The sequence below is a fragment of the Notolabrus celidotus genome, chromosome 6 (assembly GCF_009762535.1).
Source record: "Notolabrus celidotus isolate fNotCel1 chromosome 6, fNotCel1.pri, whole genome shotgun sequence".
Taxonomy (NCBI): Eukaryota; Metazoa; Chordata; class Actinopteri; order Labriformes; family Labridae; genus Notolabrus; species Notolabrus celidotus.
In genome coordinates, this window is record NC_048277.1 from 17583809 (window position 1) to 17607895 (window position 24087).

At 40.9% G+C, this 24087-nt stretch overlaps 1 protein-coding gene across 1 annotated transcript; it reads right to left on the reverse strand.

Annotated features, from left to right (window-relative positions):
* Positions 1-865: 865 nt before the first annotated feature.
* LOC117814451 (DENN domain-containing protein 5B-like) lies at positions 866-22593 on the reverse strand. Its single transcript, XM_034685796.1, has 21 exons — positions 22229-22593; positions 17702-17811; positions 15356-16067; positions 14142-14329; positions 12456-12959; positions 12077-12308; positions 10815-10965; positions 8830-8920; positions 8602-8721; positions 8357-8509; positions 8123-8201; positions 7954-8029; positions 7683-7811; positions 7438-7559; positions 7070-7215; positions 6854-6972; positions 4188-4372; positions 3917-3999; positions 3268-3394; positions 2860-3034; positions 866-2215 (listed from the first exon to the last, which is right to left on the reverse strand). The coding sequence occupies exons 1-21, from the start codon at positions 22338-22340 to the stop codon at positions 2032-2034; spliced, it is 3798 nt and encodes a 1265-aa protein (XP_034541687.1). The 5' UTR covers positions 22341-22593; the 3' UTR covers positions 866-2031.
* Between the last annotated feature and the right edge of the window lie 1494 nt (positions 22594-24087).

Sequence of the window (24087 nt, forward strand, 5' to 3'; positions counted from 1 at the left end):
CACATAATAGAACACTATTTTTGTTAACTTGTAGCAGAGTTTACATTTTGTGTGTGCTCTAATGTCAGTTAAAAGTACATGCAAATTGATAGTGGGAATAAACCCATTGGCTAGAGGAATACAGATCAAAATAAAATAAGTCTAACAATATTGTAAACTGTGGAACAGCCTGCCAGAGATATTGAGACTTTTAAATGTAAACAAAAAACGTAATTATTCAGTCTGGCTTTTATGTAGGGTTTAACAATTTTATTACTTAGCTTTTACTGTAATATTGATTTAAATGTTGCTTTATTATTTTAGTAATTTCAACTTAGGCTATCTTATTCTATTTTTATGCATTCATTCTTTTATTTATTTATTTTATTTATCTACTCAGTTTTATTGATATCTTCAGCCTTAGTTTTATTTTCAACTCTTATCCTTACCCTTTTATAATCTATTTACTTTAACTATTTGTAATCTTAATTTTGATGCTTATACACATTTATTTTTGGTGCGCATTAGTCTCTAGTTTATTTCAGGTAATTTAATTAATTTAATTAAATAATTATTTATATTATTATCATTGTTATTGTTATTATTATTATTATTATTATTATTATTATTATTATTATTATTATTAATATTATTATTAATATTAATATTATCATTATTTTACCCCTATATGTCTTGCAACTGTTTTATTTCTGCTTCTTTCTTGTCTTTCAATTGCTGTAAAGCACTTTGGGTTTGATTTGTATGAAAGGTGCTATATAAATAAAGCTTGATTGATTGATTGATTACAATCCAGTCCTCATCATTATCTCAGGTTTCATCACAGTTTTAAATGATCAGCACAGCAACATGAAAAATACCAAAAATGTCCATCTTGTATTAACTTTATTCTTTTATCACATATTTCATAAATAACAATTCATTATTGCTTCCTCTAATTTGTACTTAAATGATAATAGAGGCTTGGTCTTTGTTGGTTACATAGTGCTTGCAGGGCAGTGCAGGAGACAGCATATTTATACTTCTTTAACTGTTAAATTAAATGCAACATCAACGTAATACCTAGGGGTTTGAACAACCTGTGCTCTATGTCAGAAGACAACCGAACAGTCATAAACGGAAAGCATGACTACTGTACGTATATTCAATGGAGCATGATTAATGAAATCTTTTGTTTTACACAGACGAAAAATATGCCACGAATTCATCACACCATAATAACAAATGGGCACCCTTCTATCAAATATATAATGAAGAAACTTATTTACAATGATAAAGAGGGAGAAAAGCTTCCTATCAAAGTGGCAGAGACTATTTGAGCTGACACAATTAGGACAATAGTTTGGTTTCAGTGTGATGATTTCATGAGCACAACTCTGCAGTGTGTGACCTCAAACTGAAATAAACAAAGAGAAACAGGCAAGAGCATAATAATATACCATTTTAACATAGTAAGAGAGGGGGTGGGGTAACTTTCCAGGGTATATTTACTAAGATATTAAATGAACTATGTCCAGAAAAATGCTTCTATATAATAAGGCCTGAGTCCTGATAAATCACATCACATTAAGACATAAAACAAACAGATTTTGGCCATGCATGTGCTTAGTTCAAATTTCAAGTGCAAGCAATACAGCAGTTGAAGGAGAGTTACAGTGGTTGTAAGGTTGGGTACAGTAAATGGTGTGAGCTGTGAAAATTTCTACTGTAGATGTGAGGTTATGAATGACTCTCTATTTCTCCTCAGGGAAACAGAATTTCACAGTGTAAACAAGCATAGGAAAAATCAGACTATTTCCTGAAGCAAATACAGAATATCAGACATGTACATCAATGAACAAGGCAAAATGTTTGGAGCTCCAGTTGCCAGTGGCTTCGACTAGTCCACTCTCCTTTTTTAAATAAAGTCAACATTTTTAAGAGTCTGAGTATATGTCCTTTCCCCGCCAATGAAATGATGAACGTTTGAACCCATCAGAAATCCTGCAGCAGGGGATCCAGCAGGTGATACAGCTCCATGAGTATCTTTCAGGGTCAGAGGTCAACTCCTTTTACTAGTGCAGTCTCCAAGGTGATGGTGAACTCATTGAGTGTGTGCAGGATGCGAGAGAGCGAGTGAACAGCAGCACGGTCCCTCATCAGAGCCCCTTCCTCGTATGTCCGCGCTGTCAGAGGGAACGCCGCCAGCAGGGGGAGCCACTGAGAGAGAAGCCGGTCCCTATCAGGAGACACAGGTTGGTGGTTGTTAATGTGTAAAAAATGCATGATAAGGTTAAGCATTGAACTGAAGGTGGTTTCATCCTCAAAAGACATAATTGTTTACACTTGTGACAGCTTTGATCAAGAAACTAAGATTCATGGACTTAATACCAACAAGCAGCGTGCTGTTATCTTTAAACAAATGTGTTGTTCTCTGTTTTCACTGATGTAAAACTATTTCCTTTGAATACACAAAGATATGTCACAGTCACCATTAAGCAGGGCTTTAAGTGAAGGACAGCAGTAAAATTATGACTTATTGAACAAAAATGACGAGTTTGTTTTTGGGCTACTCTTCCTCCCTGTGCTGTATGTTGTGTAAATGGTTCAGTGTGAAAAGCAGCAGTCTTGTCATGGTGTTGGATTATTCATCAGAGCCTTAGGAAGGAAACTGTATGACCTCTAAAGGAAATAATATGATGACGTAGATGTTTAAAGATCTCAAATTCCAATATTTTAAAACATCTGTCCTAGTTTTGCTCAACATAATCATTTATTACAGCATATCAGGCCACTAATAAAGCTATTGATGAATTAAAACCCCTGACACATCTTTCTGTTCATTAATGTACGCGTAATGGGTTTAAAATTCTGACTGCTCACCTGATTCCCAGGCAGACAAACAGCTGGAACTTTCCCTCTTTTCCAATGTTTCGTGGCGAGGCATTGATTGCATTGACGTAGTGGCACAGTGAGTCAACAGGTGGACCCTTTGTCAGTGTTGATCCATGCAGGTCACCCATCTGATCAGCTGTCTCTATGGAAACCACTGCTTTTTCTAAGGCAAGAGTAGATCACATAACTGTCTGTAACTTCATACTAACACTTTTTCATATAAACAGCCAAGAAGAGAAACTAGGGCATGAAAGACTCGGGATGGAGAGAGTAATACACAACCATGCATTTTCAATCATGTAATATAAATTATAACTTCATGGCCACTAGATGGAGCAAAAACATTTGAGAGAAGGAAAAACTCCCTTTTAATGCGTTAAAATTCACAGTACTTACCCACAAAGTCCCAAACAAACACGTTCCTCTGGAAGAGACGGTTAGATTTGAACCCGTGTAGAAGAAACTTCTCCAAAGAGAGCACCAGACCTCCTTCACCACACAACAGGACCGTCAGGTTTCCTCTCTGAGTCAAAGAAATGAGAACAGTTATCACAGTCTCTGTTAGCATGAGGCTCATCTTTAAACCTCTGTAAAACCGCAGATATAAGTGATACAAGGCACTGCAATTTTCAAAATCCCTCCAAGCAGAGAGTGAAATGTTTACTTCACGATCTAAAGGGCTGTTCTTTCATCTAATGGGAGGAAGCAAACAGTACAAACCAAATGCTTGTACATTAAAGCCTGTGTACTGAGGATGTTATTACAAAGCATGAAGGGCTATTATAGATAAACTAAAGTGATCCATCAAGTCTCTTCAGCGCTTTTAACTTGCTGCTGGGATGAGAGAGGCTGGTCTGATACAAAAATGAGACAAAGCAGGGGTAATGAGCCGTGTTGGGGATATAAATAACAGAGGCAAGAGGTTGACAGTCCGACACGTCGCTGCAGAGACGCTCTCTTTTTGCATGAACTGCTTCAGCTTAGTGAGCCCACAGGTTCAATGAATGCAGGAGCTAAATTAGTGGGACACAATTATATGACATACCTCTTGTTCAGGTTTGTGGAAGTGTTTAACAAGGTTATTTGCCGCCTCTCTCATGTCCTCGTGTACCTCAACAGACAGCATTCCTAAAAGGATGAATGACAAAAACAGTCACAAAGAGAAACATGAGGATAAGATAATACCAAACACAACGGGAAGTGGACTCTGGCTGAGAGGAAAAGGTGATACAGGAGCTGAATCTGTTATTGTAGTGAGAACACTAACAAGTAGGTCATCCATTGTACTAAAGAATGTGTGCTTTGTCAGGACGTACTGCTTCTGCTGCCAAGTGATCCCAACACTGTCCGCATACTCTGTGAAGGAGAGGCCAGCTCTGGAGGCGTCCCTGTCCATCGTCCAGAATCCTCCTCAGCACCAGGTGACACCAGCTGACCAATGAGAACTCTCTCCAGGCTGCCATCACCCACGCCTTTCCCCAACCACCGGCCGCATGGGAACCTGAGGGGAAAGAAGACAGTTTTTCAGTATGTCCACTTAAAAAAATGTGAGATTAAATTTAGTCAAGAGAACAGAAAACAAAAGAAGGCAGCAATATATGGATCTTCTGATCTGTTCTCAGTGCTATGCGGAAGATTTTTGACATGACATTCTAATATGTAATAAAACTGCAAAGAGCGGAATTATGCTCTAGATCAGGGGTTCCCAAAGTGTGGGTCGGGACCCCCTGGTGGGTCGCGAGACACAATTGGTGGGTTTTGACATGTCCTTCAGAATTTTTTTAAGTTATCTAAAAATAGTACATTTAACCCATTTTAGTAAAAAATAGCCACAAAAATAGTAGCCAAAATAGCTAAATTTGAAATAAAACCTTGAAAAATTTAAATGTAATGAGTTGTCTATCTTTCTTTGTTGCCAGATGACTCCTAAGTTTAGGTTTAGTGAACAGTTAATAATCAAAAGCATCAGTAGCAGTAGGTTAATTCATAACAGCACAGGAAACACATGCTCATATACGTAGGTAGGCTGATTTTCTGCAGACCAGCTAAATGAAGCCACATTAAATCACTTCGAGCGAATATTTTGGAGGACGCAGGCTGAAAAGTTTGGGAACCCCTGCTCTAGATAGATAATCCATCACAGTGTGAATGCAATCATTTATTTTATATGTCATTGTATCATCATCATTTGTGTACATTATAATTGTTGACTCTTTTACTTGTTTCTATGAATTTGTTCTAACGTGTAGAAAATACAGACGGCTAAATGGGTGCAGTATTTCAGACAAAGTAAACTACTGGATTAGTAAAGTGTAGCGTGTAGAATGCATTCCATTGCATCACATTGCATCGTATCGCATCATATCCATCTCAATAATCATATTGCACTGCATTGTACTTAACCACATCATTTAAAAATAATAATAATAATAATAATAATAATAATAATAATAATAATAATAATAATAATAATAATAATAATAATAATGATAATAATAATACATTTTATTTAAAGGCGCCTTTCTCGGCATTCAAGGACACTACACAAATATATTTATATACATACACAAATTTACATTAAAGGAAACAAAATCAAAATCAAAATCAAAACGATATAAACTGACAAAGTGGTAAGAAAATATAAACAATAAAAAGTGACAGTGCAATTGGAGTCAGACGGAGTATGGCCTATTTATGACCTATTCTATCAAATCATATGGTATCATGTTTCTCTGTATTTCATTGTATTCTGCCGTATTGTATCGCACTCTCTGCTATTATATTGTATCTCTATCACCTTGCATTTTTAGCCACTTTATTGTGTGGAGCTGCAGTAATGAGTGTTAAAGGTGACATATCACGCTTTTTTCATCAATATAAATTGGTCTAAGAGGTCCCCAAAACATGTCTTTAAAGTTTATGCTCAAAAAAAACACTTTGAAATCAGATTTTGGCATGCCTGAAAAGCCCTCTTCTTCAGCCCTCCTCAGATCACTCTGTTTTCTCTCTGACCACGCCCCCTCAGGAAGTGGATGTGGCCTCGGCTCTCCAGCATGTTGATCTAATGTTTACATGTTGGCTGAATATACACGGCTGCTCACAGATCGCGTTACTTCAACCCTCTGAATTTGATCCAGAATCTGATCCTGATGGAGAGGCGCCTGCAGCAGGATCTTTCTGAACCATTGGTCCCAGATTTAGTGTTTCTTGTTGTTTTATTTATCAGTACTTCGACGTGTGTCTTGGTACACAGCTACTAACATGTAGCTATGTGGCTATGCTAACTAGCGCTAGCACTTTTCCATGACAAATAAAAATCATCTCCTAGATCTTCAAATCTGCAGATGTGGGGAGTAAAACCGACCTCTGCCAGAAAGGCAGCAGGACCTTTCTGAAGGATTGGTCACAGATTCTGTGTTACTTGTTTTATTTGTCAGTATGTAGACGTGTGTCTTGGTACACAGCTACAGCTACAGCTACAGCTACAACATGTAGCTATGTAGCTATGCTAACTAGCGCTAGCACTTATCCATGATAAATAAAAATCATCCACTATATCTTCAAATCTGCAGATATGGGGAGTAAAACCGACCTTTCTGTTTATTAAGACAGCCTACAACTAGCATGCCTCCCTCCTAAGCTCCTTGTTAGCACACATTTGTGCAGGTAATGAAAAACGGAGGGGGGGTTGAGTTGTATTTTATACAGTCTATGGGCTGAACAAGCTCCGAGCTCTGACTCCGTGACAGACCGGATATTGTTGTGACGTAACAAAAACACGGAAGTCTGAAACGGCTCATTTCACAAACATTTACAAAAAGGTGTAGAAATCAGAACAGGGGCAGAATGGATTTTTTTCATTCTCGGGGGGTTTGTAGACATGCCAGGGAAACATATTTCAGGTAGAGAACCATTAAAAAGTCGATTTTGCATGATATGTCACCTTTAAGAGATGAGAGGCTAATTGAAGTAGGAATCTTACTTGTAGGTGTGTCCTGTGATCTCATTGTACACCATCACACAGTCTATCAGACACTTGGCCAGCAGGCCGGAGTTCTCCTGTCCCAGCTGCAGAGTGCTCAGCCTGCCCAGATTCTTACACTGAAATTAAAAGTAGGAACAAAGTAAGTAAGTACAGCCGTGTATTTGACTCTGTCAGACGTGATGATGACCTTTCTACTGAGGATCACATACAAACCTGGAAAAAAATCTCTTGTGTATTCTTCGGGATCTGTCTAACTCCTGAATCACCCATTTCTCCTGACACACACACCCAAGGGTTTACTGTTGCCATTGCAATACTCAGCTTCTTCATGGGTATTATGACAACACGGTATGGAACACCTGGAGAGACACAAGAAACAAAGAGTAGAATTGTGGTCCTCTCACAAAACTCGGCAGCTGAATTGGGTAAATTGTGCCTTTTGTTTGAGGTTTCTTGTGAATCCATGGGATACAGGGTGCATTTAGGTAAAACACAACCCGCAGCAAACTTTCATTGTCCTTGAAAGTTATAGACTCTCCAGTAAATTCCACTGTTCTCTTGTTAAAGTTTATGGGACTCACTGATGGAGGTGAAGACGCGTGTGAAGCAGAGGTAGTCCACAGTGTTGAGAGAGAGCAGATGGAACAGAAACTGCTCCCTTTCTTCTTCACAGAGCAGGAATGAATGAGGTTTATACAACTGTCTGTCAGGGGACCAGAGGAAAATAAATGAAGTTAGTCAAAATCATGGGACCTTTTTGGGTGAAATCCATAAAGACTAGATATGTTTCTATTTGTGTTTATGTAAATTGTCAGTCAATTCTGACCTGAGCAGCTCCTGGTTTGTCAGCAACTCTTTAAGATGTTGAGAAAGCATTTTCTTCTCCAGAGCCAGGTGGATCCAAGCCCGAGCCTGACCCACCTCAGACAGACCCTCACTCATGGTTTGGATGAACCTGGAAGAGCAATACGTCATTGATGAAGCAAGAAGTGAAAAACAAGATATAACTTAAAATTTCCTCTCCTCCCCTTTTATGAACACATGAAAACTGCACAAAATTGATGTGCTGTGAAACTGTATTTAAATGTTGTCTTTACCTCATATCCTGTGTTAGCGTTCCTCTCAGGATCAGAGTGCCATCATCAAACGTTCTCTGGTCTGAACCGTTACACCCTGGACAGACAGTGAGTTTAACACAGATGATTATTCAACCCTTTTGTAGGATATTTATGCAAAAAACACAAAACATCCTGGTTGTGCTCTGACCTGGAGACTCAGTTGGTGTCTCTGTTTTCCCCTGGGCCGCCTGATAATGAAGCAAATGAGACCAAAGAGCGGACTTCCCCTGTTTGAAATAAACATACTTGTCAATATTAGTCATGTTGCTGTCTTATAAACATGATGTGATTGTTTTTGCATGAGGAAACACAGATTCAGATGTTTTTTTAGGTCATTTTAGCAGATAAGGCATGTTGCGTTATGTGTGAGTGTGCGCCTGACCTGTTTCAGCTGCAGCCCATGGCCCCAGGTTCTCTCTAGCAGGTCACATAGGCCGTGGATGAGTGTGTTCTCCTGTAGGCCTGTGATGTTTGCTTCTCCCTGACCCAGTTCCACACTCTCCTTTCCCATCCTTTCCATCAGCATCCGTTTAGTCTGAAAGGCCAGGGAACATGTTGTGACACTGAAGTTATTTCAAGAAATCAATGAAAGCAGTGCCTCCATCATGGCACAGACAGAGCTCTTACCTTGAGACGACACTCGCTCAGAAGCCCGTCGACGAACTCTCGGTGAGTCTGAGTGACAGCTTGTGGCGACATGTCAAGCAGCTTAGACTGGCGGAGGTTTTTTCTTGCAAATGTGTGCTTCTGCGAAATAGGTTTGAGGGAATAAATCAGACTCAGGCTTTCTAAATCCAGTTGTGGGTGTGTATGTGTGAATAAGAGAAGAGAGCGAGAGAAAGTGAGAGAGAGTACCTGTCTCTGTTCATTGTCCGCTCCTGAGTGTTCAGTCGTTGTTGATCTCTTGGGGTTGCTCCTGCGTGAAGCTGTAACTCGACTTGACCACCTGTTCACACAGATAACATGGAAAACTTGACATGTGTCTCTATATTTCAAACATGTCTTCATATATTTTGGCAGTTATTGAAGTAGAGAGTGATATACAGGGATATACATTTGTAGCTATTCTCATTTTATCCACAGCACTTCATGTTGCAAAATCTGTTACAAAACCAAACCAAAGCTCTCCTCATTGGCACCAAATCCACCATAAAACCTGACAGTCTTGATGTCATCCTTAACAGCATGCAATCATTTCAAGCTCACATCAATACTGTCCCTCTGTCCTCACATTTCCATCCACATAACATTCATCACCTTCTTGAGCCCTCACACCCAGCAGTACCATTATTCTTTATCACACCCTGGTTACATCCTGCATTGATTATATCGTACTCCTGTCCTTCAGCAGCTTCACCGGCTCCCGGTCAATAACCGCATTGACTTCGAGATGCCATCCCTCACCTTTAAGGCCAACCTTGCTCTTCTGAGCCTCTCTGAACTCCTGCACATCAGCACACCCACCCACACCCTCAGGTCTTCTTCTTCCATTCAGCTCACTGCATCATCCAAACTCCATCTCAGAACACAATGTTTTAATGCACTGTTTCCTGTTTGTTAATTTTATGGATCTATTTTTTTAACATTGTTAACTCTGCCTTGTAAGTTGACGTTCAGTGTTATGAAAGGTTCCTATAAACAAAATGTATTATGATTATTCTAATAAAGTGTTATTATTTTGTACTTAAAAAAGTGGATGGTTAAAAATGAAACAGTGGACTACTTATCTGACCCAAAAGACCTTAATACTGTTTCATTTTTATGTGGCAGGGGCTTTTAGGAACTTTTAACCCAAAGCCATTAATCATCCTCTTTTTCTGGTTATACCAAATTATTCCAATTTAGATCATTAATTGATTTCTTAGCAAACGATCTTTTTCAGCTTTCCTATTGTTTTTGGATAAATATTCACATATTTTTAAAATGTATTTATGCCAATACTTCCAATAATATATCAATCACTCAAAGTTTACTATTTCAATGACATATCTATTACTATGAAGTAGTGCTGTAGTCAAGACCACATTAACCGAGACCGAGACATGTCCAAGACCTGAGTGCATCGAGACCAAGACAAGAGCAAGACATTTAGGGATCGAGACCTAGTCAAGACCAAGACAAGACCAAGACAAGACCAAGACAAGACCAAAACAAGACCAAGACCAAGACAAGACCAAGACCATATATATCAATGAAAAATCATTGTGAGAGTTAACAAAATAAAAGACTTCTGTTTATTTTATTTAAGTTTGCTTTGAATACTATTGACAGCAACAAACAAGGTTTGGTTTTGTCTTTGTAGCCTTTCTTTTGACTCCTTAAGTTAATTTTTTTCTCTTATCACAGTAATGAGAGGGACACAGTGCATCAGTGGTGGTCTCGACCGGTCTTGATATGAAATATGAAGTCTGCCCAGTCCGAGACTGAGACAAGATTGAGTAAAAATGCTTTCGATTACGAGACGAGACGAGACTGAGACCTGAAATAAGCAGCCTTGAGACCAAGACCGGTCTCGAGTAGTACAACACTACTATGAAGTAATCAGTTGAACCATTTGTGTATTTAATCCAACTGTAAATTGACAGGACAGCTGAGGCAGACATTGGGCTGATGTGGCAAGGTCTTCTCCTCTGTTTAAAGGGTGCACAATTAACCAACTCAGGTAACAGTTTTAACTGAGTTTAACCAATCCTTCTGGCTTAAAAGTCATACTGTTTGTAAAGTTTACAGACAGTTTCAACCATTTGTCCTAACTACTCCTTGTATGTCTAAGTACCCATGATTGGGCATCACAACTGTAATGCATTGTTACTGATAACCAGCAGGAAACAAAGACTCACTTGTTGGAGTTTTGTCCCTGCGCCAGCACATCAGCCTGCAGCTTGGGGAAATAGCCTGGCTGGTGACGACCCTGACCGATCTTCATGTCCAGCAGGTGGGGGTGTATGGCTGTGTGGTCCGCCTTCAGCATCCTTCGCTCAATGGCCTGAGCTGCAGAGACAAACACAGCACTGGTTCAGATTAACTGTAGCTTAGATTATCCCAGGTGAGTCACGATGATAAAGAAATATGCAGGTAGGACTTGTTGCTTGACACTGTTGCCTCTTGCGTGACCATCTTGTTATGTTTTGGAGAGCTGCTGGTTATCGTAAGTTTCTTTTCCAGGAAAGCAGCAATATGACCATCCACAGACTGCTACAGCAACCTCTTTGTATCTGAGGCTAAATGTGTACAATGGAAGAGTAGAATGAGATGCAATCAGTGCACTCGCTGCTGCAAGCTTAGTGGACTTGAAACCATTTTCACAGGACACAAAAGCCTGTTTTCAGCTTATTTCTATCTTACTCATTCCCTACCACAATATTCAGTCCATCCCTCTTTAATTCCCCAACTCTACCCTCCTTTCCCCCCCTTTCTCTTTATCGTATAACATTCCCTTCCTTATATATTTCAATTATAAATCAGAGTATTTGACTTTAATTTCTACTTTAAAAATATATGCACAAGTTACTTTTTGAATAATAATTGTGCTGGTGGACAAGATCCCGAGCAGAGCTTAAGCAGCATCTTTGGGGCTTTTCACAAAAGAGAGAGAAAGATAATGTTTGCAGGAAAGCCGAGCAACATGAGCAACATGAGCAACATGCTAAATAAACCCAAACAGAAGAACAGATGGTGACAGATTTGAGGATTCCCTCATGAAAATCTGGCAACCACTTCAATCATATTGTGCTGCTCAATCTGCCAACAGAGGGATGAATCTCTTTTCTGTCTAAATCTAAATCCTAAAAAGAAACAGATTAAGCATCCTAATGCTACTCTTGGTTTGTATCAGGTTTTCATTAAAATGATCAGTTGAATTTACTTATGCTCTTAGAAGCTGTTCACTAAGGCTTAGCAAATTCTTATGTTTAAATTTACATCTAAGGAAATAAGCAAAATTGTATCAAGAATTGTGTGGAGAAAGCTCAACTTAAAGCACATTTCTGTTCTTCTAACACATTTTTTTCCTTGTGTTCCAAGTCCTTTATGTGTAAGCAACATATTCTGTATGTAGCACAACATCCTCTTTGATCAATGGCCACATAATGATCCACTGTACCTGACTCAAAGAGCGAGGTGCACTTCCTGTAGCACCAGTTACGGGGGTCTTCTTCATCTGTGTCGTACAGTCGTTCTCTCTCCAAACGGTTATCAAACAGCTGCTGCATCGGCTCTCTGTCTGCCCAGCGTGAAATCACCTTCCCATCCACAAAAGAGGAAAACATGGACGTCTCCAGGAAATGGGACAGGAAGTGCAGATGGGCCGCAGGCTGGACTGAGAGGAAGGAACCCTGAAGGAGTGAAAACCACAAACATGTTATACATGGACCGGGATTTTATGCTCCTTTCAAAAATATCCGGAGAAACAACAACAAAAAATCCTTACATTTCATGACCTATGGTTTGATCAATCTGTGTATTGACCTTTACTGAATTACCTTGTCGAAGCTGAAGGTTCCCTCTCTGTTACTCAACCAGGAGTCCAAATCAAGAGCGCTGTGGATGACAAACTCTTCATACCTGCCAAACGTGGCAGCAAAACGTCCAGCGAACACTTCCCTCAGCTGAATGTTCAGTTTTGCATCCTTCAACTCTTCCTCCTCCTCCTCAAACACATGACCTAGAGTCTTTCCTCCATCTGACGTCTTGTCTCCTCCACACCTCCGCGCCAGAGCCTGCAGCCTCTCCAGCACGGCCAGCTCCTCGCCTCCCAAGTTCCCGTTCCTCCTGTCCTCCATCAGATCCTCTAGCACTAGGCTGCTCAGGCGGGGGGAGGCGGTTGTGGCTGTGGGCTTAGTGACTGCACCACCCTGCGGAGGCAGTCCAAAGCGCAGCAGCACCTCACTCAGCTCCTGGATGAGCTCTGCCTGATCTGGAAACACGGGGAGGTCCTCAGGGGCCTCGACACAGTGGTTGTCAATGTCCACAAAGCAGAGGTTGGCCTGTGTAAGAACAAGAAACACTTTTCAGCTGCTTTCTCCATCAGATAATCATAACAGCTTTAACCCATCTTAATGCACAGACTCATTCATCACGTGAAGACAGAGTGTCTGAGCTTTAACATCCAATTAAGATTACAGATGAAGACTCTCATTTCATTAATAGATTCTTGGTGTTTCATCATGATATGCCCTCTGAGGATATCTGCATGTGAGGGATTACACGATTACTATTATCTCCGCAACAGGAGACACTGTGGAAAGCTGCATATCAGGCTTTCACACAGAATCTGAGACCTGTGCCCATGAAGCAGCTTAGGAACCAGAACTGTAAGAACTATTTAAAAATAGCGCTACTGTAAGCAGCAGTGCAGCACAGCTCTGTCAGCAGCAGCGAGACCTTCAACAGTGACCTCAGGCTGTCAGTTTGCAGCCTCGAGGGAAGCTGGGAGACGAGTTGGAGAACGGACAATTGCAGACATCCTCTCACTCTGTGCACCTTCATCTTCCTAGTTAATGCATCCACTTCTGAGTAGTTAAAGCATCTCTTTCAATCACATAGGACATCATATACTTTAAAAGTCTTCCCTGCATAATTAAAAGTAGTGTTTTTGATACATCTGAACTTATCTGTCCTCCTTTCAGATTCAAAAAAACACTCCAACTTAATTTCTAATGTGTTTAAAGTATTCCTCGCAAATTACCCGCACTACACTGCAAGACTCAAGAAACAAGCGCCAATCCTTAATTTGATTTAATTATTCAGCAAGTCCCATTTTCTGCGTCCTTCACATTCTGCATTTTTGCTTTCATTCCCCAAGGTCTCTTTCAACTGCATCCTTTCTGGGGCAATGCAACTTCAAAGAGGCTTCAAAGAGATATTCATGCAGAATAAAGTGATCTCGGGTTCAGGACTAGATTCGTAAAGGAAGGGGGAGGGGGTGAGCAGCGGTTTGAGGAAATATCGTCTCGGCAGGCCGCAGGCAGAGGGCGAACTGTCACGCATGCAGCACAGAGCGGATCAGCAAATAGCTGGGAGAGCTTTTAACAGAGTTCATTTTATTTAATCCATTTTTATATCCTTTAATGTGTATGTTTATATCTGCATCCAGATATTAGAACTGGCATGTTTTCTGAAGAGACAACAGACACAAATACACGTGAGATGTTTGTGTACTGCTGTACCTCGTGTGGTAGGTGGAGAGAGGAACGCTGAGCTCCGACTCTGCGCTGGATTCCCATCAGGAACGGCACGGGAGCGTCCAAGAGGTGATGAAGAGGTGCAGAAACAATGGGCAGGTAGATGTGTTGCCACTGGAACGGGAACAGCAGTGTGGTAACGCCTTCTGCCACTGTCATCAAACGCTGGTAATCTGAAGAGAGAGCGAGAGAGAGAGAAAAAGAGAGAGAGAGAGACAGATAGAGAGAGAGAGAGAGAGAGAGAGAGAGAGAGAGAGAGAGAGAGAGAGAGAGAGAGAGAGAAGGAGACATCAGCATGAATGAATCACCTGTAATTACCATGGGTAGAAATTGTTGCCACAGGCACATTACATTACCTTTAATGGTGTTCATGAAGCTGTTGCATCATTTCTTACAGATCTATGTAATTCATGCTCTTGTTTTCATGCCTCAGGGAACAGCACACATTGACAACTAAGGATGTTTAATACTTTTCTATGACAGTTTATACAATGGACCATATCTCATTTAAAGCCACTGCTTTGCCATGGGAGCTGCACATAGGCGTTTCTAGCCCATTTTTAGGGGTGCTGAAGCCCCTCTAAATTAAATCCCAGCACCCCTAAAATTTGAGAGATTTTTTTTTTTTTTTACTGTATGTCCTTTTTAACAAGCTACAAAAGTTTCAAATCCATGCAGTGCTTGGTTGAAATGTAATATTTTACAACAAAAATACAGCAGCTCCACTGCGTTGTACATGTTGTGCATTGCATTTCAAATGAAAGTCCAAAAAATAACTCCAATGTCAATGTTTGGTATTTTTGGTCACACTATAGGGGGCTAGTTTACTCCAGAAACATACATACTGTTTATGTATATGTGGAGGAGCTGCTGTATCAAAATAAGTTGTCTTTCCCCAGAAATTAGGGTTATCATATGCTTCTTTCATGATTCCAATCTATTTCTCTTTTGCTGTGGCTCAGCATTTAAATAATCTTTATCAGATTTGATGGTTTAGTCACAGACTTTCCCAAAAAGTGTTTTACTTTTCTTTCACAAATGTGGGAATGAAATTGAATTAAAATGTACAAAACAGTGAAATGTATCTTGCCCGGCTCAGCACCCCTAAACATCCGATCCTAGAATCGCCCCTGGAGCTGCATAACTCTGTCAAAAAAAAGCTGAGAGTTTGGTTAAATACAGCTTTATCATGGGCTTACCTTGAGAGTAAAGCAACACTTGTGTCTCCAGAAGTGCACAGGTGAGTAGTTGCACCATATTTTCCACACCCAGCAGAGAGAAGGCCTCTCCCAGAGGATACTCCCCCAGAGGAAGCTCACCAGGCCCAGGCCGCTGGCACAATATGGGTCCCTGCACCCCATGGAACCTAAGTGACCTGCCCGGGGGAGGTAGGGGCACCTCGTACAAGATATTATGGATGTAGCTCTCCAGTGGAAGTGGTGGGGCTGTGTGGGAGGTCACTGCCTGGTGCAGCTGAGACAGAAACTGCCGAGCAGCTTGAAGGAAGGGGAGTGGCGTGAGGAGGCAGAGAGCTTTAGACACGTACAGAGTGTCTCGGGCTGGATCGAAAGAGCCCGCACATCCGAGGCAGGAAGACACCCCAGCCAGAGACTCTGCGTCTGACTCATCCGAGCTGCTCATAAGCGAGTCCATGCTGGAGGTGGAAGGTGAGGAGGAGGACGAAGAAGTGGAGGGAGAGGAGGCTGATGAAGCAGAATGGTGCTCCACGTGGTGCATCTGGTAGAGAGTCTGCATCGCCGTGATGATCGGAGCACTGGTAACCTCCTCGTAGAAGGTGTGGACAAAGCCGTAGGAACGTGTGCCGTCGTCGAAGGACATGCTGAAGGAGTGAAACTGAGTATCGAGTCGGTCGGCCTGCGTGCGGAAGGAGAGACCCTTCGGCATGCAGAGCTGGGGAGGAACAGTGAGGGAGGAAGAAAGCAAGAGCAATCAAAACAGAGGGATAAAACAAAAAGCCAATTAAAATGTATCTCTTAGTGATGACTTTAATGAGTGCCAAGTGGCACAAAAAACTTGGAATGTTTAACCTACAGTCATGTTTTCCAAAATTTGAGTTTGTACTAACCATAGGAAGCACTGTAAAAGCAGCCATAAAAGCCAGTATTAAATTTATAAAACTCCAAATGACTTTGCAGTACTTTATTCAAATGAATGATGAAATGTATTCTTGCTGTTCATTGTTCTTTCAAATCTATCCATTCCAAAATGACCTATTTTTGACAGTAATGTGCACAAATTTAACATCTGTAAGAAGAAAGAAGGAATAACTGGGTAGGTATATACAGAGTCCCTGATGAAAAGTGGGCATTCAGTGTTTAGTGGCTACTGGAAAAACTTTGATAAACAAATAAACTCAGTAGTTAAAACCAGTTTTTATCATCTGAGGCTTTTATCCAAAATTAAATCTGTTGTATCTTTTAATGATTTTGAGTGCTTGATCCATTCTTTTATCTCGACCCGTTTGGACTACTGTACTGTAATGCACTTTACACTGGCATTAACCAGGCCGCCCTCGCTCACGTAGTCCAAAACGCGGCTGCTTGCCTTTTAACAGGAACCTGCAAACATGAGCATATCAGCCCCGTTCTCGCCTCCCTCCACTGGCTCCCTGTCCATTTTAGAATTAATTTTGAGATTTTAATGTTTGTTTTTAAGTCACTACATGGTCTAGCACCTCAGTACATCTCTGATCTCATAAACATCTACGCCCCCTCCAGAGCACTGAGGTCTGCTGATCAGATGCGTCTCGTCGTTCCAAAAAGCCGACAAAAGACAAGGGGTGACCGAGCTTTTTCAGTGGTAGCTCCTAAACTGTGGAATGAGCTACCAACCAAAGTCAAAATGGCCCCCACCCTGGATACTTTTAAATCATGTCTTAAAACTAATTTTTACTCCTTGGCTTTTAATACAGCATAAGAGTTTATGTTGGTCTCTGTTTGTATTTTAATGTACTGTACTCTAAATTTTACTATTATTTATTTCTACTGTTGGTATTTGTTGTGTAGCACTTTGGTAACCTTTTTGTTTTTAAAATGTGCTATATAAATAAAATGGAATGGATTGGATTGGATTGGAAAGTTGTTGTGTGATATCTAAAACAAGTTTAATGACTGAAGCTTATTAGTGATATCGTAAATAAATGATTATTATAAAGACTTCTGGGAGTCTTTTTAAAAAATGTGAAAGGCAGGAATGATCTTGAAATCTGTTTTGCACTTCTAATACAAATCTTGAGGCTGATGCTTCCATCATCATGACCTGCATTTCCAGCAGAGAATAATAAAATGTTCTGCATTTATACCAGACAAAGAGAGAAAGGACTATATTCTGTCAACAAGCAACAACAAATTAGTCAAACGTGTGTTTTTCTCAGGCTGATTTTGTTATTGTGCTCCTTTGTGATTTGTGAACAGCTACAGTGTAAATAAGGCACATCCTGTCCTTCATTATCATTTCCATCACTGTGAGAAAATAAAAACATCATACAGGAGCAGTTCTGTTGGGTATGTTATTCAAAGTCTCACCATGTTGACAGCATCTTTATTTAAGGGGTTTCTGTCTGTGTTTTCAGGGTAGTGCACCAGAACCTTTGACTTGAAGGATCGTCGAATGGGGCTCTGCTCAAAGCCTTCCCCTGAAAGACAGACAAACACACAGCAAAGAAATAAAGACATGGTTTACTGTATTAGTACAGAGTGATCTTTGCCCTTCATCACTGCTAAGTCAGAATTCATAACAAAGCAAAAAGGACTGAACATAAGATGCTTTGTAATGACAGCAGCTTTGATTTATGAGAAAGCTCAGACAGAACAACCTTGTTCATCTGCTGTTGGCAGTGAGAGCCATTCTGCAGAGACAGAAGGAAAAACCCTTCCAAGGGTTATGCAACTAAACTCATTACCATACAGATAGACTGGAAACGCAGCATAGCACGCCTCATCCCTGACACACTGCAGCAGGAAACTCTTTTTACACATGTGGAGAGTGCACAGGATGAAAATACGCTGCTGCTTCTTCATCCATCAAGAGGATAAAGGATGAATGATTCCTTTACAGCAGTTACCTGTATATGAAAGGACTGAATTTGCAGTGGATGCAAGAAAGTCTTTATACTTTACATTCCTGATTTCACAATGCAGGGATTTGATGCATGGCTCTGTCAGGCTCAGGTTTGTCCTCTGAGTCTCTGCAGCCTGTGTCAGCTTCCAGCTCCTGTTACATACTGAATGCTGCATGTGTGAGTGGAGGGTGGGAAGCTGCTGAGATAGATACATATAAATAAAGTGTATTTGCATGATTCAGTGTGTGTGTGTGTGTGTGTGCGTGCGTGTGTGCGTGCGTGCGTGCGTGCGTGCGTGCGTGCGTGCGTGCGTGCGTGTGTGTGTGTGTGTTTAGTTGGCTGTCGACTGTCGGCAGTCAATGAGGGACTTTCATTATTCACTCCCATTGTGAGGGATGCCCTTGAAAAGAGTCAGACTTGATGCCCAGATTGAGCTGACATCATCATGGCGAGTACAAAATCAACTCAGCAAACTTTGACATCCCGTGTTCCCAGGGTCCTATGTCCACCTATAGTTTCAAAGATGGGTTAGTGCTATTTTTAGCAGCATAAATGCCAAGATATGCAAATTTACAGGTGTGTCATATGGAGTTTGAACTGTAAAAATGCCATAAATTACACATTTTTTCAAGTAGGCTATATTAACATCAAAACTGCTAGCGTAGTTTTTTAGGATTATAACGTCATGAGGCTACAGTCTGTATCAGAGTACTTCTAACATATTAGGCCAAGAAGCACACACTGCTGAGAACATAACAACCCTTCAAAAGGTCTCTGTAATGAGTCATATTACCACCAGTTAGAGCCAGGGAACATAAAGCCCTGGGAACATAGCCTAGATAAATTCTTTCTGGTATTCTCATTCAGCATTCAAGAGCATCCACCTCACCTGCCTACAAGATGACGCACCGAGAGGACGCTGCGCTGCAGGCACAGCGAGGAAAGAGCACCACTTCAAGTTAAACCGAGTCATGCTGCTAAGTGAGAGACACAAGCTAATAGAGGAAAGAGGGGTAGTCAATGTTCTTTGCTGCAGATACAAATTGGTGTCAGCACTGAAAGGCAGAAAACGGCCTCGCTAAAAGACACCTAGTTGCCATGGAAGCAACTTCCGCCGTGGCCTTGAAGATCACCATCATGGCAGGGCTTGTCAAAGCTACGTCACTTTATGTTTCATCAGCTAACCCAATTAGAAGCTGCACTCCTCCTGACACGAGTTCTCACCACAGAGTGTGCACAGTGTCTTTGTTGTGAGAACAGAAGAAGAGGGAGGTTTGTTTCAGTGAGAGGATGAGGGCTTAAATGCCTGTTTCAGATCGGCTGTAATCAGCATGTATCCTACTCCAATCACATTAACAAACACATTAGTTAATTTTTTTCGTACAGATTATTTCAAAATAAATTAAATTCACACCAAAAAAAAATGATTTGGTCCGTACCATGTCAAAAATAGAGACAACTGTCCATCACAATGTCTCAAAACCAAAGGTGACACTTTTGAAACTAAATGGTGTGTCCAACCAGCAGATAAAACCCCAAAATGGATTCAGTTTGTGTGACTAATAAGACGTCCGAGGGTAAAAAAAAAACATTTTTGTTCCCAAAAGTAATTTTCCAAGCCACTATAATGTCAATTTTGTCAGAGGTTTTTGAGGGCATTTTGAATTCCATGTTAATTCCCTGGTCAAAACATTAATCACAAAAGATTTACAGCCCTGAATGGCTCCCTCTAAAACAGGGACACTTTATCGGGGATGATTAAGTACTCCTCAATGAAGGCATCTGTCAAATTCTCCCCACTGAAGTGCCCCTCTGTCACATTCATCACAGCAGTACGTGATTTTTTAAGGGCAGATACAAAGAGTGGAGATAGATTAAAATGGCACCAAATGTCTGCCAGCACTGCCTGAGGAGTTCTTCCTTTTAGGTTCAGACAATTCAAACCACTTTGTCTTTTCCTGTCTACTCCAGACAAATTAAAAAAAAGACACATTTTCTCTTTACCTCAGCCTGAAACACAGACAAGGTACTGGGCCTAAAATAAAGGATAAAAGTAAGTGTGGCGAGCCTAAAAATAACATAAGACAGTCTGGAATTTCTTTTGTTATTAGGACACGTGCAACACATCTCAGTGCAGTCTGTTCAGCATTACAAAGCAGCACTCAAATGTTCAGTCAGGGAGTTCTTGCCCTCCGCTGATGTCATCTCCCTGTGACAGCCACCGGGCCTGAACGGGTGGTGAAGCCCCAGCCTGCCAGCGTGCCAACAGGCAACGTCATGTGAAATTTGATTAGGCTGCAGAAAACACAGTAGCATCTATTGAGAAGCCAACAAGAGCAGATTGTTTCTCTGTAGGCATTCACTAATTACACGCACACACAGAGACTCTGCATCAGCTCACACATCCAAACACTTATAGAGCTGTATGTGCATAAGGAAGAATACACATCTCAGGCTCTATACTGCAGTTTAAGGAATATGAATGTAGAGGATAAAATCCCTTGAAAGGAGCACAGCCCCCTGCTGCAGAGACAACCTGCTGTTACATAAGCAGATTGCTGGAGCTTGGATATACTAGCCAGTGGCAGCGCTATCATCGCTGCAGGGAGCCAGCTATCAGAGTCCCCTTGGGTTAGAGAGAGCACCAAATAATCTGCAGCCCAGCTTCGCCTTCCAACATGATACAGTCTGGTTAGCTATTTACTGAAAGACAATCAGATCACAGAGAAAAAAAACACGAGGCAGGGTCCAATTTCAGCTCCCTTAGGATCTGCTCTACATGTGCCATTTCTACAAAGAACATTAGAGGAATACAGGGTGGGACTTCACAACTTAAACATTTATATTGAAGTTATCAGTATTCGGCACATCTGCTTCTGCGCCCGTTTCTCACAAAGACTGAGGCAAGTTACGCAGAGCAAAAACACGTGCACACGTCACAAAGCACCCCTGGGCGAAATCTGTCCTCACCTCACCCAGCAGCATGTCAACACAACGGTGCGGAGGAAGCTTGCACCACCTGATACCTCTTTTTCTAACCTCCACACATAAACCATCATGAGCAGCATCACTGCAGCTGTTATCGCCGTGGCAACCGCCAACATCCCAGCACTCCTTTTCTTCTGGCTTTTGTATGAGAAAATGGATCAGGGATGTTTAAAACTCTGGGCAAAGGGTCGATCTGTGTTTCAGAGCAGTAAAATGACACGAGAGCTGCACCATCAATCTCAAAGATTATCACTGCTGTCAGATTCACAGAATAGCCTAATCTGGGAGCTCCTGTGTTATCCATGAACCACCACCACCGCCTGCCTGGATGCTCCATCTGTGCTCCAGTTCTTTTGGGGAGGACAGAATATTGTTGTCCTCCCTCTGTTAAACCCTTTCTCTGCTGTGTTTCCTCATATTGGTGCATGACTGGATGACTTGTGGGAAAAAAAACCCCCAACAACAACAAAGCCATACTCTCAGTGCTGTCAAACTACAATGAAAGGAAGTGCAATGTGTTTTCTTCAAGCAGGGCCTACACAAAGGAACAAGACGATGGGGTCATATAGTATTATTATTCATTTAAATTCAGTCACATGAGGAGATAAATGATCATTCGTTTGTATTTAATTTTTTTGTTATAAGGCTACCTTACTAAAGCAATATAGCAATATGTAAATGTATGTTAAAAAAAACATACAAGGAAAAAAACGCACTTACAAATTCAGACAAGGCTCATTTAAAAAAAATCCCTCTATTTGCTAACACTTGGGTTTTTGACGCATCATTGTGATATTATGTTGTCAACAAAGGAGAGGAAAATAAATGTGACGTCCAATCAAAACATATGACAATGGATGTCACTCCGCAAGACCACACACAAACAGGCCTTCATTCAACGGAACATGATTTTACATGGAGCATGACATTGACACATCATGGAGGTGTCTGTATTTTATAATGTTGATTTTTTTTTTTTTCTGTCAAATTAAAGGATATGTACCTGCTCCCTCGTCTGGCTCCAGGCCCGTTTCCGTGTCCACCCCACACACAACAAAATAGTGGGCGAAACGGCAAGAAGCCGACCCAGTGCTCGATCCTGCAGTCCCGTTCATCCTCGACGCCTTTAAAGTGTGTGAAAAGCTCCGCTGACTTCTTACTGTACGTTATGGATGTGCATAGCTGTGAAGCGACTAATCCGAAATGCTGATCCTGATCCGTCCACTGGCTGCTGCTCGGCTGCCCGCCTGCACGCACTGATCCTCGGTGTGACTCTGCTGCTGCTTCGGAGGATCCAGCGATGGTCATCCAGCCTGTTCAGAAGGGGGAGGGGGAGGAGGAGATGAGGCAGTGTGTGGGCCTGTGAGAGAGTGAGGGAGGAGACAAAAGACCTGAACGCATCATCAGTGCGAAATCAGCCTCGTTTTACAGCATGATGTCGTTAATAGTCATCATTTACGCCCTCATTACAGAAATGAGACATGTAGTAATACATATCAGTCTAACTAGATAGTCTTAGAATGCTTCATCATTTCTCCTTATAGAAGAACAAATGCAGAAATATGATATTGAATAGAGGTTATGTAAGAGCAAGATGGATCAGAAATACCTAAAGGAGCACTCCATCAATTGTACTCATGAAGGTCAGTCAGGCAGCATGATGTGGAGGGACACACATTAATATTTTGTTGCTGAGGCTGAGCTCCAACGACCAGAGGTGTAAAGAGTACTGAAATATTTTACTCAAGTACAAGTACTGTTACTTTGTTGAAATTTTACTTAAGTACAAGTAAAAGTACCTGTTTAAAATGTACTCAAAGTAAAAGTAAAAAGTAGCTGGTTTAAAATGTACTTTAAGTAAAAGTTACTTAGTTACTTTTATTTTAACATCTCTCCTGTGGAGTACAATAAGGACACAAAGATTTTAATTTCAAAGTTGTTGTTGTTTAATTAAGGGAACTCTTTACAATTAAAGTTTATTAACAACATAAAACATTTCAACACATCAGAATACTCTCTTCCTCTCCAAAAAAAATTGTGTCAAATGAACCACATGGCAGCTGCTACAAAGAAAATTGTCCTGCCCCACTGTATGTTTTAATTCAAGTTCCTATGTTGTGGTTTCTTCCTTTGAACATTACTCACTACACTTCTTGTTTAGTTTGAGCAGAAGCTGGTTTTCAAAGTTAGTAGAGTTGGCAACGACCAATAAAAATATCTATTTTCATTTTTAGGAGAAGTGTGTGATTAAAAAAAATTAATGAATAAAAAGCTTGAGATGTTACGTTTGAAATAATTGAGTTTTTACCTGTCATGTAACGCGTTGTAGTGTGGGAAATGTAGTGAAGTATCTGATATTTAACCACATGAGATTAAGTATATGTTGTTGGTCTATGCAGTTTAAAATAACTTCAGGAAGTTTCAGGAATGTGTAGAATGGCTCCAGGAGGCTTCAGGAAGGTCTATAAGAAGATTACCTTCACCTTGCCAATGAATGTGATTGACTGTGACAGTTGGCATCTTTGACCAATGGTCATCTGACATGGTCATTTCAAGGTCTTCAGAGATGGAGTCCAAAACAACAATGTTATACTGGTATTGAGATGTCCATATAAAGTATGTGTGTGTTGTGACGACGCCTTCACCCTTTATAAGACAGACTGTGGAGACAGAGGATAGGCGACTTTCATTTGGCCTAGTCGTCTTCCCAGCAGTCGCGATGCTTGTTACTGATACTGATGCTATTTGTTGTAATTAAACATATTGCAATACGAGCAAGCCAGTGTCAGGGAGTTCATTCTGCATCTGCACACCACGAGCTGTTAAGACACGACAGTAGGAACCAGTTATTATGAGAAATGG

Bases quoted from the DNA above. Each gene is read 5' to 3' on its own strand.
- LOC117814451 (XM_034685796.1), bottom strand. From the start codon at position 22,340: ATGAACGGGACTGCAGGATCGAGCACTGGGTCGGCTTCTTGCCGTTTC. The intron at 12,309-12,455 runs GTAATTCAGTAA...TCACTCCTTCAG, and splicing joins GAACCTTCAGCTTCGACAAG to GGTTCCTTCCTCTCAGTCCA. The intron at 7,560-7,682 runs GTCAGAATTGAC...GTCCCCTGACAG, and splicing joins ACAAACCAGGAGCTGCTCAG to ACAGTTGTATAAACCTCATT.